Genomic DNA, 16,220 nt, shown 5'->3' with positions numbered 1-16,220 from the left:
TCTAAGTAAATCATCTCCAACATTGTCACCTTCCATTATAGAGCTTTGGTGTGGATTGAGGCTATACGTTCATATCAGTGGTGTTCCTCCATTGTATTCACCTTATGTATAGCAATGGAGTCTACAAAACTATGAGCAACCCAGCCTATGCATTGAATACAAGGACATAGATTGTGATACCGATGAATGAATCCTGCACACAATGCTTATTTTAAAAACATGTTATGTGTATGAAATATGCATAAAAGGAGACTAATCAATGGTTGTAGGCTAGTATCAATTTTGATCATGACTTAGTGACTGCAAATAAAGACTTTGTTTTGTCTGCTTGTACTCCAGAGATGAATATGGTTGCTTTAATGTCTTTGCAGACACTTGTCTTGTGGACTGTTGTAAAAATCGACAACATTGTTCCAAAAAATGCTTTTACAGATTGTGAAAAAAGTACACTAAATAAATAATTTTACAAACAGATTCAGTTTATTTTCAGAGATGCTGGCAAGGCTTGCAAATAAAGGTGAGTAAGTCCATAGTCTTTCCAGTTCTTTCTTTAAAGATTATTAAAACACTTGATTCATCAAGGCAACTTGAAGTGCTTTTCCATATAGCTCCACTCATACTAACCAGCTATGCACATTCATTGCCAGATTTCAGCATTAGGCATACTGTAGTGATTTGATCATTGATATCGGTATTTGACAGGTTTCAACGCCACCATCAACCTTTAGTGGCAAGCAGCACACAGTGCGGCAGAGGCACCTCTTGGGGCACGGTCAGCATCATAATGGCGAGGTGTGTGGAGGAGCTCTCAGACCTTCATAAAGAAGGTGTCTGTCCCAGAGCTTTACTGGAAAGTATGGTCTACACCCCACTCCAGTGTTTCCTTCTACTGGTCTTGCCACTGCCTCAATAGGGCTTGCCTCCAATGGCAGCTAGTATCTCCTGGCGCTCCTCAGCAGTGGGCATGTCAGGCTTCACGCCGTCTCGTCTCCTATTCACCATGAGGTTGTGCTGAAAAAAGGAACAGAAAACATTGGAATCACATCGATTTAAGTCCATAGGCCCTGTGATACGCACTGATTTGGGACTGTTAGGGGCGGCACAAATCCCAACTGATGAAAAAAAATAAAAAAATGGGTGCCTGATGTTTTGCCCTTGAACGAGTCACCTAACCCCTTACAATTGCTTCAAGGGCGCTGCACCCTCAGGGTGGTTGTGTGTCTCCTGGGGGGGTGTGAACATAAGAGTATTTCCAATCTCTGAAAGTTAATAGACAATGAAGTACATATTATAATGCAGATGGATAGATGAACAAAACCAGAACATTGTAGGGCAGCTCTGTGCAAATGGCTACATTCCCAAGACTGCAATGTGGGTGTCCTGGAACACAGCCACTGCAAATCCCCATCTCAACCCAGTTGAAGTAGACAGAGGCTCGTTAAGGGGTGGGCTCTTGCCTTAGACCGCTGCGCCACTCGGGAGGCATTGCATCACAGTGCTAGAGGAGTCACCACAGATCAGGGTTTGATCCCGGGCTGTATCACAACCGACTGATCAGGAGTCCCATAGTGTAGTGCACAATTGGCCCAGCGTCTTCCGGGTTAGGTGACGGTTTGGCCGGAGGGTCTTTACTTGGCTCATTACGCTCTAGCGACTCCTTGTGGCGGGCCAGGCGCCTGCAGGCTGACCTCTAGTCAGCTGAACAGTGTTTCCTTCGACACATTAGTGCGGCTGGCTTCCGGGTTAAGCGGGCGGGTGTTAAGAACTGCGGTTTGGCAGGTCACGTCTCGGAGGACGCATGACTCAACCGTTGCCTCCCGAGGCCTTTGGGGAGTTGCAACGATGAGACAAGATCAAAATTGGGGGTAAAATTTAAGAAAAAAATGAAGTGGCCTCTTCAGCAGGTGCTAATCAATTAAGCTGATTCCATAGTTTAAAGACTGACACAGAAAAACTCAACAGGGAGCGAGCTTTGAATGCAGTGAGTCATTCTGCTGGTCCTTCCAATTTTAGTTTGAGGTGATTTGAGTATGTTTTAATATTAAACATTCCCTTCGGACAACCTGTAAATTTGAATTCTTCATCTTTGCCTCATGTTGACCTACATGCAACACTTAATATCTATTTGAGATCTCTCACTGCATTAGGCTACATTAGATTGGCACTCATGGATTGCGCCAATGCATACTCACCCAGTATTTTCTGCAGTTTTTGTATCTCAGAAAATATGCAGAACACATGCTCTTATCATAGTTATTGGCATCCAAACATTTCTGAGAGCCATCACTTTCCTGGAAAAGAGTAAAGTCATGTGGTTCAATGACAGAAATTACATTAACATTCAAACCAGTATAGATGTCAAATGTAGTAGGCATAATCTCATTCAAACATGTAGCCTGCATACTAATACATACTTCAATGCATGGGTTTATATCTTTACTTCGAAGCTTGCGCACGTTTTTGTCCATTTCTTGCTGCGTCGCTGAAAAAAAACAAATGTGCAATACATTGAAGTCGATACATTGTCTCGTGCAATTAAACAATTTATATGATCACGGTTGGCTACAATAAAACATACAAGGTCAGGGATGGACCCATTGACCTATGTATTCTCGTGTGCGGCAACAATGACTAGATACATATCAGGTACAAAAAAAGTTACCATAATTTCAGGAACAGCAAGCTCATAGCTGCACCTTATAACGTTATTGCTACAGCTCATGGATGAAAGTCAGAGAAGGCGAAGCGAGAGCGTTTACGGCGCTCAAAATCTGTCCACGAGATCACGAAGTATTTTTTTTTTTGTATGGGAGTCGGTGACGAATTTGTTTAACAAAAAAAATGAATCGCTAATTTCCTACTTGAGGCTTATTTGATGTGATATAAGTTATGTAATGGTTGTTGTTACGAATGCACTGACAGTGGACGCACGTGGCATTTTGGCAAAAAAAAATACTTTAAATTGGAGTTGTGCCTGTTCACAAGCATATCTGCCCTCTAATTGGCTGGAATGGTCCCACCTGATCTCGCCTACCTTCCATCTTCGTGGACATATTTCCATTGTTAGTGCCGTCACTCGACTATCTTGTCAATATAATAGATCATCTTTGTCATTGACCTTCGAATGAGTGAGCTAGCTACTGCAACTATAGCAGCTAACTAATAAAAAAATTAAGCACGCAAGAGGGCTAACGACGCTTTCTGCTAACCGATGTCACAAAAGCGATACTGCAAAGGCAAAAGGTTACCTCAAACGTTGTGCATGACTCTCCCCAAAGATGTATGATAGTGCCGCAGCTAGCATAGCTAGCTAGCCAGCCAGGAAGTCGAATTGTTTGATAATGATATTTTCACGCGTCAGCGAACCTTTCGCAAATCACTGCGCTTCGACTTTGGTCAAATCTACATGACTGCCCACCGCGTTCCGCACTTACTTTTCTTGATGTTATGTGGAAATATTGGTTGAATACTTGTGCATCTATTCCCTCATGTCAGTTCGAACGTCATTTAATAACATCGCACTACGATGTTCATGACGTCTGCAGCAAACTGACAGCAAAACTGACCAACAGGACAAAATACAGAAACGACGACAGGGTACTTTTCAGTAAACTGACAGGTCGATACGCCAATAGGACGGTTCTAATGACATTCTTAGTCCGCCTATTGTTATAAATATAACCAAAATGAAGTCAATGCGATTGACAGTATCACTAGCGAGTCCGAAAATTGAACTTTATTAAAAGGGACAAACAATGACACTGAAATATAAAAGTGACAAGACGTTACACAAATCAAAAATAAGAGGTGGGAGGGATATTGAGTAGGCGTGGCCAAAATGTATGTTTGGTTGCATCGCAGCGCATACACAATGGCTGCTGGAAAGAGGGGAAAGCAAACAATTTTCAGGCCCGCCGCGTCTAGCAAAAAATATGAGAAAAAAATTATAAAAAATTCGGAAAATAGTTGAAAGTCAAGAAAAACTCCGTAGAAAGGATGTTAAGGCTCCTGGGGTGAGTTTGGCGTAATTTAAGTAAATTGTTACGGAGTTCTTGAATTAGAATATCGGGGTTATTCAAATTATGAGAGAGGGGTGAGCTAGGGAAAAAAGTTTGTGTTAATCAGCACCCAGTTTGGGACCTCAGAGGAAACCAAAGGAAGACAGAAATATTAAGAAAATTTAAATAAATTGTGTCATTAGCGCTAGGCATGTCACGTTGCGTAATAGTGAATGTCAACAACCATGGAAAACAGTTGAGTTGAGAAAAGTTATGAAAAGTTTAGCAATTTTGTTTCGTTTACGTTTTTCCTGAATATAATAACAACAGTGCTGCGAGGACAGCCGACGGGAACACACGCGCACTTAAATATATCAAAATTATTTAGAAATGCATGCTGTGCGCATAATGTTTTTATTTTTACTCACATGAAGGCTACACCAGAAAACACTGTAAACATGCCCTTATCGATAGAAGCATTTTGCCGAAACTTGAAAATACGCAATTTAAATGTGAATTGTGATTTTATTATCTCTGTATTATGTCATTTTTTCATCAAGAATGTAGGCCCTATAGACAGAACACGTATTTGACTAAAATCAGAGATGACAGTGCAACTTTGGGTTAGTTTAAATAGACAAGTATCGAAGAGAAGAAGTTGCTTGTCAATACCATAAACAACCAAAATGGAGGGAGAACTGCGGGCAAACTAATTAGGCGATGCTAAACATTTGCTTATGCATGTGTTCATGTCCGTCTATTTTGTACAGAGAGTTATACTAAGTTTAACAACATGCATTGGATGATGTTACAAGCTGCTGCTATGTTACATCAAAATCACGTCCCATTGACTTTGATGCGATTAATTAAAATGTTTATATTTGCAGGTTGGTTATATTATCAAATTCAGATTGGACATGATGATCAGTAGCATTGCATGTATGATGCACTCATATAGTAGGCTATCTGTTTTTTTGTGTCGTGTATAAAGCTATTCCCAGGTTATTGTTAGCCATAGCATTGAGCCCCTGCTATCTGACTGGTGCTGCTCGTGGCTATAGGACGCACGAGGAGCCTATAGCAACATGGCAGAACCTCTACAAGTGAACTCGAGATGGGTTCACACTGCTGTTTGGCTTAGGTTTTACAGTCATGTAGGCTATTGGCCGTTTTGGGGAGGTTTCTCTTGAATATCACAATTGCGCTATGGATTTCCTATTGTGCATGTTCAGCCAATATGTTGATGTCGTCTCCTATGTCATAACTATTTGGCTTATATGGTGAATAGCAAGATGCAAAAAAAATTTAAGTGTGTGCTTTGCCCTCCTAAATTGGTTTTCACATGGTGACAAGTTTTGCATCTTAAAGAGAAAGTCTTTCCCCTGCCTTCTCCTCGTTTTATAATTTTATGACCGGGTTCGATTGGCATTTACATGACTGTAAACATGTCAGATGCAGCCGTAAATTAAAAAAAAAAACTTTAAATGAAATGCTAAATATATATTGTTACGTAATGTCACTGAAGTGTGTGCAAATCACTGCATTCTTATAATCTGAGTTAGGCTAACTGTGGTCCACACATTTGGCTATTCATAATGTAATAACTTGACTATATGCATTCATTTTGGGGTGCATTATATTGTATTACAGATACAACTTTTGTTTGTTTTATATATCTTAATCAAGTTTTTATTCTATAAGCATTTGCATAACATAACAAATATAACATTTTTAATGTGAAATGTATCTAATAAATAAGATGAATCTGTTGCATTAAAACACTTGTTTGTTGCATTGAAACACTTGCAACTTTTTTATGTCTTAGATTTGGGGATAATACTAGTTTTTGATTAGATCTTATAAAACTGTACAGTTACATTAAACAAATTAGGTTACATTTTATTATTGGTATAAGGTCGAATGGAATCAACAATTGAAGGGTTTCATTCTAAAATGCTACATAGCAATTTTCAGAAATGTTGGTTAAAGTGGCTTTTATTGTTTAACTAACTCGAAGAGATTGGTGTGTTTTTTCATTATCTAATCATGGCATAGGGTTGTTCAATGACAGACATGTTTTTTTTTCCTTCTCAAATCTATCACTTGATGGTTTCATTTCAGAGAGACAAATATCCGCCTCACTCTCAGAGAAATAGGTAGTAGCCTACTGCAAGGTTTTTCACAGTCAAATGTAACAAATAACTATTTTTTTAGTAACGAACTGAACAAATTATACTTTTGTGATATCAATATAAAAAAAAAATAGGATAATTCATTACAGTAATATGATGTCTCTATGTAAAACATTTACATTTTATATTTTAGTCATTTAGCAGATGCTTTTATGCAGAGCGACTTACAGTAAGTGCATTCATCTTAAGATAGCTAGGTGAGACAACCACACATCACAGTTGAATATACAGGATATGAACATCCCATTCCAGCTCAACAATGGATATATAGCATTTTGCCCAAAACATAAAACATCTTCATAAACATCTCAAATCTATTATACAAAATCTGAGATCAGTAATATTTTACACACACATGGAGGTACCCATAAGCAATCATTTCTGATGAAAAAACAAAAATATGACAAATTGGTGGATTTTGGAAATAAATGATTAAATTGGCTTTAAAGTTGTAATATTCATAGAGCATTTGATATACTTTATATCTTTACATTATTGATGTAGTGTCTTTTTCATCTGTTCACATCAGAAGACAACAAAAAAAATGCACATTTTAATTGACCTATTCTAGTAATCCAGGCTCTTTTGGAATGAGTGTCTTTTTCAAGGCAGATGGCCTCTGGTATTGTCTAGGTTTTATGTAAAATGTCATATTTCACAGTTTAATCATTGGTTCATGTTTGAATTTGGAGTACTCCAATGGGGCTATAGCTGAAATGCTCACCAATGTAAGGTGTATCAAATACAATTGGATGATGTATTTTCAGATGTTTTTTCTGTGTATGAATATCCAGAGAATAGTGTCAGAGATACAGTCATTCTGTTACCAAATGTTGCATCTGCACTGTTCCTCAAGTAAATGCGGAAATTGTTCAAATAAGTGCTTGTGCATAGAGATGTATGGTTCATTTAACGTTGCAATCAATGGTTTTTGTTTGATATACATTTTAAAGTGTATCTCTGCTACAGTGGAATTGCCCGTATCTAACATAAATGATCGAATATATGTCTATAAAGTAATGTTGTTAGACAGTTAGTGAGACGGTTGAGAAAGAGACAAAACGTTTGTTTTAATGTTGCATTAAGAACGATGTTTTGTCTTAATGAGAAGCACGGTCATGTTGAGATGATGTGCAGTTCTAGATCAATCCAGACATCAATGTGTAAACCCTGTTGAAATTCTAAATACCTGATTTGTAACTGCTTTAATTTGTCAGTTTATAGAATTGTGCAATGTGAATACAGATCACCAGAAATGGTTTCGATAATCATTAGATCAGAAAGTGTTTTTAAATTTTTTATTTCGTAACATTTGAAAGATTAAGGTTAACGGCCAGAAAACCTCCATTTTTTAAAATACCATTATGATACATGTTTTTGTGACTAAGTGTATCGCAACCATATCACTTTTCAGTATGATTTGCTCACCTTATCATTCATTGTGTAAGGCTGCTCAGACTGTTGTCCAAACGAAGATGGTTTAATGTGCCGCCTCAAGAGTTTTTAAGCAAGGCTCCACAGCGGTGACCTTACAAGGCCTTTACCATACATATAGCTTCAGAAAAATCCCCTTCACACAACACAACCTATGTATTGTAATAGCGTAGAGCAAGAAAAAAAGGAACAAAGCATTAGCTCTATCTAAAGACATAACTATCGAGCTATGGATGCCTGCCTTAACACGCCTGAGCTTGGCATTAATAACCCCCTCCAATAATTGTGTACATTACAAAACATGTAGGCTCTCCCCATATTCTTTACTGGGAGCTCCTGTGCACTTCCTTTACACCCTGTTTCCTGTACACTTCCCTTCCCGGCTTGCATCGAGAGTCGAGACTAGCTGCTCCGGGATGATCCAGCGTGAGAGGACATGGGTAATTAGCCATGCGGGTTTGGCAGAAGCTGCGCTCCTGTTGTTGCGGGAATGTTACCCTGGAAGTCTTTTGAATCAGGTCCCGATAGTGGAGAAATATAGGATCAAGAAAGATCGAATGCCATATGTAAACACAATGGCCTTATTACTTTTTGACTGGATTTTATCTGGATTTTCAATCTCATAAATGTAATTTATGAAGGGTTTCTCATCAATACTGATCTGTAATACAACTTATAAATGTATTCCCCTACTTGTAGAATGATATGGAATTGCAGTAGAACTCTTCTTACGCTTTTGAATGAGAACATGAACCTTTTTCCCTCCCCCTCTCTCTCGCACACATCTTCAGGTGCCTGAGTCCTGGCGGTGTTGAGCACATAAAACTGGAGAGAGAACAAGCGTCGTTGACAGTAGGTGGGCACCGCGTCCTTGTCCAACCAGCCGCGCTGCCCTAGGGTGCCATGGCCACGGGAACCCAGGGGCACTTAGACCACGTTCCGGATAAAGCCAGGCTCGCGGCGGCCACAGGGAGGCGCAAGAGAGCGGAGGGGGGCAAGCCCAGGAAGAACTTCCCCTGTCAGCTGTGCGAGAAGGCTTTCAACAGCGTGGAGAAGCTAAAGGTGCACTCCTACTCACACACAGGAGAGAGACCGTACCGGTGCTCCCATCAGGACTGCACCAAGGCCTTTGTCTCCAAATACAAGCTGCAACGGTAACAGAACAAGCTCCTGTTATCTTCTAGTAGGCCATACTGTATTCATATGTACAACACTTACTGTAATACAGAGTTGTTATCTTTAGTAGTCTGTCATTGTATACATTCATGTATTATTTAAGTTTTAAAATCACACGTATGTGTCCTGACTAGCATGCCTACATAAGTACTAAGTTATTGCTGTAATATAAAGTGTTGCTGGATTGTCATCTGTGTTCAAAGGCATATGGCGACACACTCGTCAGAGAAAACCCACAAGTGTACGTACTGTGAGAAAATGTTCCACCGCAAGGATCACTTGAAGAACCACCTGCACACTCACGACCCCAACAAGGAGGCCTTCGCCTGCCAGGAGTGCGGCAAGAGCTACAACACCAAGCTGGGCTTCAAGCGTCACCTGGCCCTTCATGCGGCCAACAGTGGAGACCTCACCTGCCAGGTGTGCCTTCAGCCGTTCGCCAGCACCGGCCTTCTCCTGGAGCACCTTAAGACCCACGCCGGCAAGTCCTCGGGCGGCACCAAAGAGAAGAAGCATCGGTGCGAGCACTGCGAGCGCCGCTTCTACACACGCAAGGACGTGCGCCGCCACATGGTGGTGCACACAGGCCGCAAGGACTTCCTGTGCCAGTACTGCGCCCAGCGCTTTGGCAGGAAGGACCACCTGACGCGCCACATGAAGAAGAGCCACGCCCGTGAGCTGCTGAGGGTCAAGACGGAGCCGGCCGATTCGCTGGACTCACCCTTTTCCTGCGGGCTAGCCGGAGGCGTCAAGGGCGAGCTGGCCACCATGTCGACGCCGCACAGGCAGCTCCAGCTCAACCTGTACGGTGGCCCTCTGCTGCCACAGCACCACTGCCCCACCATGCCCCCCCTGGACACAGAGCCCAACCCCCCACACCCCTTCCCCCTAAAGTACCAGCTGGGCTCTAATCTTACCTCATACTCCGTCTCCACTCTGGAGAGGGAGCAACATCTAAAGGGAGAACTGGAGACATATCTGATGGAACTGCAGAGCGGCATGCCGTCCTCCTCGGCCGAGGGGGCTCAGCTATCCTCCGCCTCCAAACTGGAGTTAGACTCCCAGGTGGGCTCGTTGGATGAGACCTCGTCTGACGAGGCATCTCTGTCCAAAATCTCGGCGGCAGCCGGCGAGTCGCTGGCATCCTCCTCATTGCTCGATTTCTCACAGCTCTTCAACTTCCTGCCCTTGAACAGCCCTCCTTATGGGCACCAGGTGACAGCCGGTGGGGGTCTAGGCGGGGTCTCCTTCCCGCCAGAGGAGGCACTGTCTCTCGTCCAGCTTCCGCCCCAGCCCCTGGATTCTCATGAGGTGACAGGGAGCGGGGAGGATGTAAGCCCCCTCCACAGCCTCTCCTCCTCCTACCATTCTAACCTGAGCACAACCACCACACTGCCCCGCTTTCACCAGGCCTTCCAGTGACACAACACAACACACACGCATGCACACACACTTACACACGTACAGTAAACACACACAGGCTGATAAAAAATTATATTCTGCAAATTATTATTTTCATGCCAGTAACACATTTTTGAATATGTCTGCACAAAACTACGACGTAATAGCACTTCTGTTCAACAGTTATGGGATTCTACACATACAGATACAGTATATTAGATGTATGGGTGTGTATCAGCACTGACATATACCACATACACAAGTCGTTTGGCTCAACCACATAGCTCAAGCCATGGAATAATGGTTGACATTTCATGTGGTTCGTGTCAACAATACTATATCTTCACCGCCCTTGCAAATTCACCACTATAATGTTCATGACCAACACAGTCCATTTTAGTTCAAACAACAATTAAACATAACTAGGGTTTTGGAGTTTTACATAGAGGAATTTATTTAGGAATGTGATTGCAGTGTTGTATTTCTACCAATCTATATTCTTAACCCCCTTTGCCTTGGAGTAGATTGAACCTAGTATGTCGATTTAACCATATTTTCATATAGAACTTTGTACTTTTGTGTGATGTTGAATGTCCTCACCCGCTAACCATTTTTTACAAATGTCTTTATCTCTTTGTTTTGTTTTAAGATTTATAGCAATGCAATCATATGTTTTTAGACATAAGGTACTGAAAAGCCCCTTGTGGAATGTAGTGTGAGAATCATCCCTGTTCCCCATCAAAACCAAAGTCCACCAAATATCGACTGAGTTGCCAGGCAGAATAGTGTCATGGTATCGCTGATGGTTGTAAATGTTGCTGCTGCCTAGTAGTTCCCCTATAGGCCGATGGGATAACTCAGCTACAGATAGACTAAGTTGTTCGTCCTCATTTCATTTGATTTGATTTCATATAAAAGGGACAAGATAATATACAATTTTTATGGCAAGAATGTAATCGTAGGCCTGATTCCATTTCGGCCCCTAGCCCTTCGCTGCTTCATACCCCTTGGTCAAAATTGCTAAAGGACCGAAATGGAACCAGACAGTAGAAACAACATTAAAGCACTGCCACATAACTAGGGTCAATTTGTCTTTCCTCATTCTACCGGTTTTAGTACCGGATATGAGGTTAGAAATAGTTTGGGGAGCTTTAACTCAATCATTGCCTGGCTACCCAAACACCTAGCTCCAGCCAAACGCTATTGGCCTGAGCACCTCCCCGACGTCAGGCAAACCATGCATCAAATCAAGGATAATGTTAGCAATATTCAATCCGCAGGAAACAGTGTAGGAAGAACCACCAGTTGCAAAGAGAAATATGTCCATTGTGCAGTTTGAAGAGCTAGATGGGTATCTTTAAACAGGTACCTGGACACTTTGTATGAGTATGCTAAGGTTTGTGTGAGCCTACATCACGTGTTTGTGTTTCCAGTCAAGGGCTAGTATGTGATTGCAGAGGAGAGGACCCTCACGCAGAAAATCTGGGAGGCTGTGTAGAGCGGTCAGAACCGAACTGCCTGTTACAACTCATCTAGGTGGTGCGATGGATTAGTCATGTCTGAATGTGTGAATGGGAGATTTGTGCCTCACACATGCAGACATTCATAGTGAATGCAAAAGCACTTTTAATGTAATATGTGACACATTGTTCCTTCACTCAGAGCAAGGGGATGTCCCTAACTTTACATTTCAAGTCAGTATCCAGTAATCCAAGATTATCTTCAAGGCCCATAATACAATTACAATATTTTGGTTTTTATTTTATTTTGTGTTTTTTTAGTAACAGGTAAAATACAATATTACAGCCAGCCAGATTCCTCTTGTTATACTATTCACAAAGAAGGAACCCTCTCAAATATAAGTATACCGACCAATGGCAACCAGCATATCAGCTCAGTACAGAAAATGCTTCTCTACAAATGCTGAGACAGAAACACAGCTACTTTAGCTTACCAGTACCTGAAGGAGCCCCTTAGCGCCAATTTAAACAGTTGTTTTGACATTGTATGTAAGGTTTAGATAAAGTACTGTATTCTACACCTCTGCGTGATATGAACTTGGCTGGAGTTCATACTTGGCCGCCACGGTTGAAGAGTGTTCATGAAGGATTTGGTTTTTAGTGTCTCTAAATGATCTTGTCAATTTTGTACGATGTGTTGTATAGTGCTGTATGATATAGAAACTAGAGGAAAATCCCAGCAATGATGAAATATGGATGACTGGTCTGGTCTGGTCAAGAAGTGACATTCCCAGAATTGTCTCTGAGCGAGATGCTGTAACACTGTGCTGAGAGACACTGACCCTGCTGCTGTCAAACAGTTCCTGAACAACTACAGTACAAGTCAAAAGTTTGGGCACACCTACTCATTCAAGGGTTTTTCTTTATTTTCACAATGTTCTACATTGTAGAATAATAGTGAAGACATCAAAACTATGAAATAATTCATAGAGAATCATGTAGTAAGCAAAAAAGTGTTAAACATATCAAAATATATTTTATATTTGAGTTTCTTCAAAGTAGCCACCCTTTGCCTTGATGACAGCTTTGCACACTCTTGGCATTCTCTCAACCAGCTCCATGAGGTAGTCACCTGGAATGCTTTTCCAACAGTCTTGAAGGACTTCCCCATATGCTGATCACTTGTTGTCTGTGTTCCAACTCATCCCAAACCATCTCAATTGGGTTGAGGTTGGGTGATTGTGGAGGCCAGGTCATCTGATGCAGCACTCCATCGCTCTCCTTCTTGGTCAAATAGACCTTACACAGCCTGGAGATGTGTTTGGTCATTGTCCTGTTGAAAAACAAATGATTGTCCCACTAAGTGCAAACCAGATGGGATGGCGTATCGCTGCAGAATGCTGTGGTAGTCGGGCTCGTTAAGTGTGCCTTGAATTCTAAACAAATATCCGACAGTGTCACCAGCAAAGCACCATCACACCTCTTCCATGCTTCACGGTGGGAACTACACATGTGGAGATCATCCGTTCACCTACTCTGCGTCTCACAAAGACACGGGGGTAACTCAAATGAACTTATCCTCTGCATTAGCGGTAACTCTGGGTCTTTCTTTCCTGTGGCCGTCCTCATGAGAGCCAGTTTCATCATAGCTTATTCGTTAGTCGTTTCTCTTTGCTTATTTGAACTTTTCTTGCAATAATATGGACTTGGTCTTTTACCAAATAGGGCTATCTTCTGTACACCACCCCTACCTTGTCACAACACAACTAATTGGCTCAAATGCATTAAAAAGGAAGGAAATTCCACAAATTAACTTTTAACAAGGCCCACCTGTTAATGGAAATGCATTCCAGGTGACTACCTCATGGAGCTGGTTGAGAGAATGCCAAGAGTGTGCAAAGCTGTCATCAAGGCAAAGGGTGGCTACTGAAGAATCTCAAATATAAAAATATATGTTGATTTGTTTAACACTTTTTTGGTTATTACATTTTTCCATATGTGTTATTTCATAGTTTTGATGTCTTCACTACTTGTATTCTACAATGTAGAAAATAGTAGAAATTAAGAAAAACCCTTGAATGAGTAGGTGTGTCAACCTTTGACTTGTACTGTATGTAAGATGAAACAGCTTAGGTCACTGCCAGAATAATGTCAGTCTTTAGGAACTTGTGTACTTGGCACTGTGTGCTTGTGGATGTATGTGTGCATGTGCATCTGTAAATCTAAACGCCTATGTTTCTGCTTTGTTCAGTGATAGTGTATGGAAGATGTTTTCAGTTACAACTTAGATCTTAGTAGCCAGATCAATTCAATCCCATCATCGAAGGAATGACATTGATACCCCTGGGATGTAACGCTATGATGATAGAGGTTTGGCTTCAGGTAAAAGTCAACCTTTGGCCTTAATGGATATCTAATACAGTATTTTTTTTTTACCCTCGTTCGAGACGTGCCATTTATAGGTGTCTTTGCCTCACTCAAAGGGAGATGAGGACCTCACAGACACCTTTCAACCACGTTCATTTCAGTACAGCAGGGCCGGTTACATGCAAGTGTGCAAATGTGCCTATAGCGTTCTGACCAATAGCAGCAATGTACTGCATATCCATTTGAATTAATCAAGTTTTTACTATTTAATTCTCAAATGTAAACCATAATCAGTTTTATAAATAGATCCCATTGAAATAATTATATATTATATTAAAAACATTAGTGGGGGAACTGTTTTGATATATTTCTACTAAATCTTTAATGCTCACGTAGACCAACTCTGTAAGTTTATGTAACCTATGGGAGTGGATATTAATTTGCTTGATTATAATGACTGAAAAAGTAGGGTAGCTGGGCTGTTCATTTACAGTAAGGTCCACTTTAGGTTGCCACTTCAGCTTTATCTCCAACTTGTATGTTTCAAAAAAGACTATGCTCAGTTTGGACTGTATATCACAACCTTTCAAATTGTGTGAATATACAATTGGTATACAGTGTTTACTTAGCTCATGCATTTAGACTGTCCAGCAGTGTTTTCCCTTGGCGCAAAAAATGTGCAACCTCACATTGTTTTACTCTGTTAAAAATATCCAATAAGGCAAAAAACGTATTTGAATCCTCCATGTTCCTTAAACATTTCTTGAATGAAAACAATATCACTTTAGTTAGGGCCACGGGATGTCATTGAAAGGGGAAGCTGAATGCCTGTGTAATGTTTTCAAGTGTTATGGGGTTGAGTGCTATCAATGTATCTTGAAGGTTTGTGGTTTTACATAAAATGTTTGGTAAGCCTCTATATAGGGCAGATTCTTCTATAATCGTAGCACTTTTGGAAAATGTTATGCCTTTGTTTCCTCCAGTACTTTTTTTTCTTGTTTAAAATACCTTTATTACAAAGTATAGATGTCATATTTAGCTCTTTAGAAAAAGTTAACGTGTAAATACAATATTAAATGTTTTATTTTTTACAGGTACCATTTTTACAGTGTTTTACTATCATTAAGTGTCATTTGCTTTACTTGCACAAATGTTCTGTGTGTCTCATTGAGGGATCTATCTGTCGGATAGTAAAGACTCTATTTTCACATCATTGCTGCCATTTCAAATATGCCACATTTCTTACCATCTATATCTATGCTGGCAATTTGTTTGACTTTTAACCCTTGATAAAGTATTCAGAGAGCTAGTGTATGTAGCTATCCCAGTATTTACACTTCATAAACACACTTGGTTGCCTTAAACATTATTTTTTAATTGACAGGTTGGTCTAAATGTATTGGAGTAACTTAGAAGGCTCAAGTGCTTGGGGACACGGATATTTTCATATACTTTTTTATCCCCAATATTTGACACTTTTATTGTTCCCTGATGGATGACTCCATATCTGGTTGGAGGGGTTTCTTCAGTGAGAGACACAGACCTTTAGCAATTCATGTCAACCTTCATTATAAGCTTCAGTGGTGCCAGTGAACCATGTTGAATGTGTATGTAAGAAACACTGCAATATTGCAATATTTTGGTATTGGATCAAGCTGCTAATGGATACTTCTAAAGCTCCTTAAGGTGCTACAGACCTCTTTTCTAGTTCTTTGTTTTGTTTTTACAAAAATATAAAATTGAGTTGTATGGTCGGCATGTGTGTGCCTGGTTGTTTTCATATACATATATTTTTTTGTACTGTGACTATTTGTGGCCTTGTATGGACTTGCCTGTAATGTCACATGCTTCTCTCCTTCACTTTGTATGGCGGTGTGATGGGGGAACCTTTGTCATCCTGGTGATTGACATGAAAGGGCTTGGGAGAGTGTTCACCTGTTGCCTCAGTATAAAATCAGGCTGAGATTACCTTGGTGAAGATGATGATGATGAAGAAGATAATGACTCCACGATAGGGGACACATTTTTTAAAAGGACTAGTAGTACTTATAGCGAGGGATTTGTTCAGAGGCAAACTGCATTCCAGCCATGTTGGTTTTGTTGTTCATTGCAATGCCATCCTGTGAGAATGGACTCATGTTGCTAATCATGTATATTTTACTTAAAATCTATTTTACAAACTACTGTTGTAC

General features: G+C 40.6%; 2 protein-coding genes across 3 annotated transcripts; one reads left to right on the top strand and one right to left on the bottom strand.

The window, feature by feature from the left end:
- Positions 1–461: 461 nt before the first annotated feature.
- On the bottom strand, positions 462–3,570 carry chchd7 (coiled-coil-helix-coiled-coil-helix domain containing 7). Of its 2 annotated transcripts, none has more exons than XM_021562206.3 (4): positions 3,249–3,570; positions 2,415–2,482; positions 2,193–2,291; positions 462–1,011 (listed from the first exon to the last, which is right to left on the bottom strand). In XM_021562206.3, exons 2-4 carry the CDS (start codon positions 2,466–2,468, stop codon positions 907–909), a joined length of 258 nt encoding a protein of 85 aa, XP_021417881.1. In that variant the 5' UTR covers positions 2,469–2,482; positions 3,249–3,570; the 3' UTR covers positions 462–906.
- A 274-nt stretch (positions 3,571–3,844) lies between these two features.
- On the top strand, positions 3,845–12,633 carry plag1 (pleiomorphic adenoma gene 1). The gene is made up of 3 exons (XM_021562806.3): positions 3,845–4,013; positions 8,416–8,778; positions 9,004–12,633. Exons 2-3 carry the CDS (start codon positions 8,528–8,530, stop codon positions 10,220–10,222), a joined length of 1,470 nt encoding a protein of 489 aa, XP_021418481.2. The 5' UTR covers positions 3,845–4,013; positions 8,416–8,527; the 3' UTR covers positions 10,223–12,633.
- Positions 12,634–16,220: the final 3,587 nt, after the last annotated feature.

Source organism: Oncorhynchus mykiss, chromosome 15 (assembly GCF_057628025.1).
Source record: "Oncorhynchus mykiss isolate SJ-2025 chromosome 15, ASM5762802v1, whole genome shotgun sequence".
Taxonomy (NCBI): Eukaryota; Metazoa; Chordata; class Actinopteri; order Salmoniformes; family Salmonidae; genus Oncorhynchus; species Oncorhynchus mykiss.
The sequence above is the reverse complement of the archived record's forward strand: the minus strand, read 5'-3'. Positions and strand labels throughout refer to the sequence as shown.

Coding starts and splice junctions, on each gene's coding strand:
- chchd7 (XM_021562206.3), bottom strand. CDS start 2,468: ATGGACAAAAACGTGCGCAAGCTTCGAAGTAAAGATATAAACCCATGC. Junction 2,292..2,414: donor ATATAAACCCATGCATTGAA/GTATGTATTAGT, acceptor ACTCTTTTCCAG/GAAAGTGATGGCTCTCAGAA. Junction 1,012..2,192: donor AAAACTGCAGAAAATACTGG/GTGAGTATGCAT, acceptor TCCTTTTTTCAG/CACAACCTCATGGTGAATAG.
- plag1 (XM_021562806.3), top strand. CDS start 8,528: ATGGCCACGGGAACCCAGGGGCACTTAGACCACGTTCCGGATAAAGCC. Junction 8,779..9,003: donor TCCAAATACAAGCTGCAACG/GTAACAGAACAA, acceptor CTGTGTTCAAAG/GCATATGGCGACACACTCGT.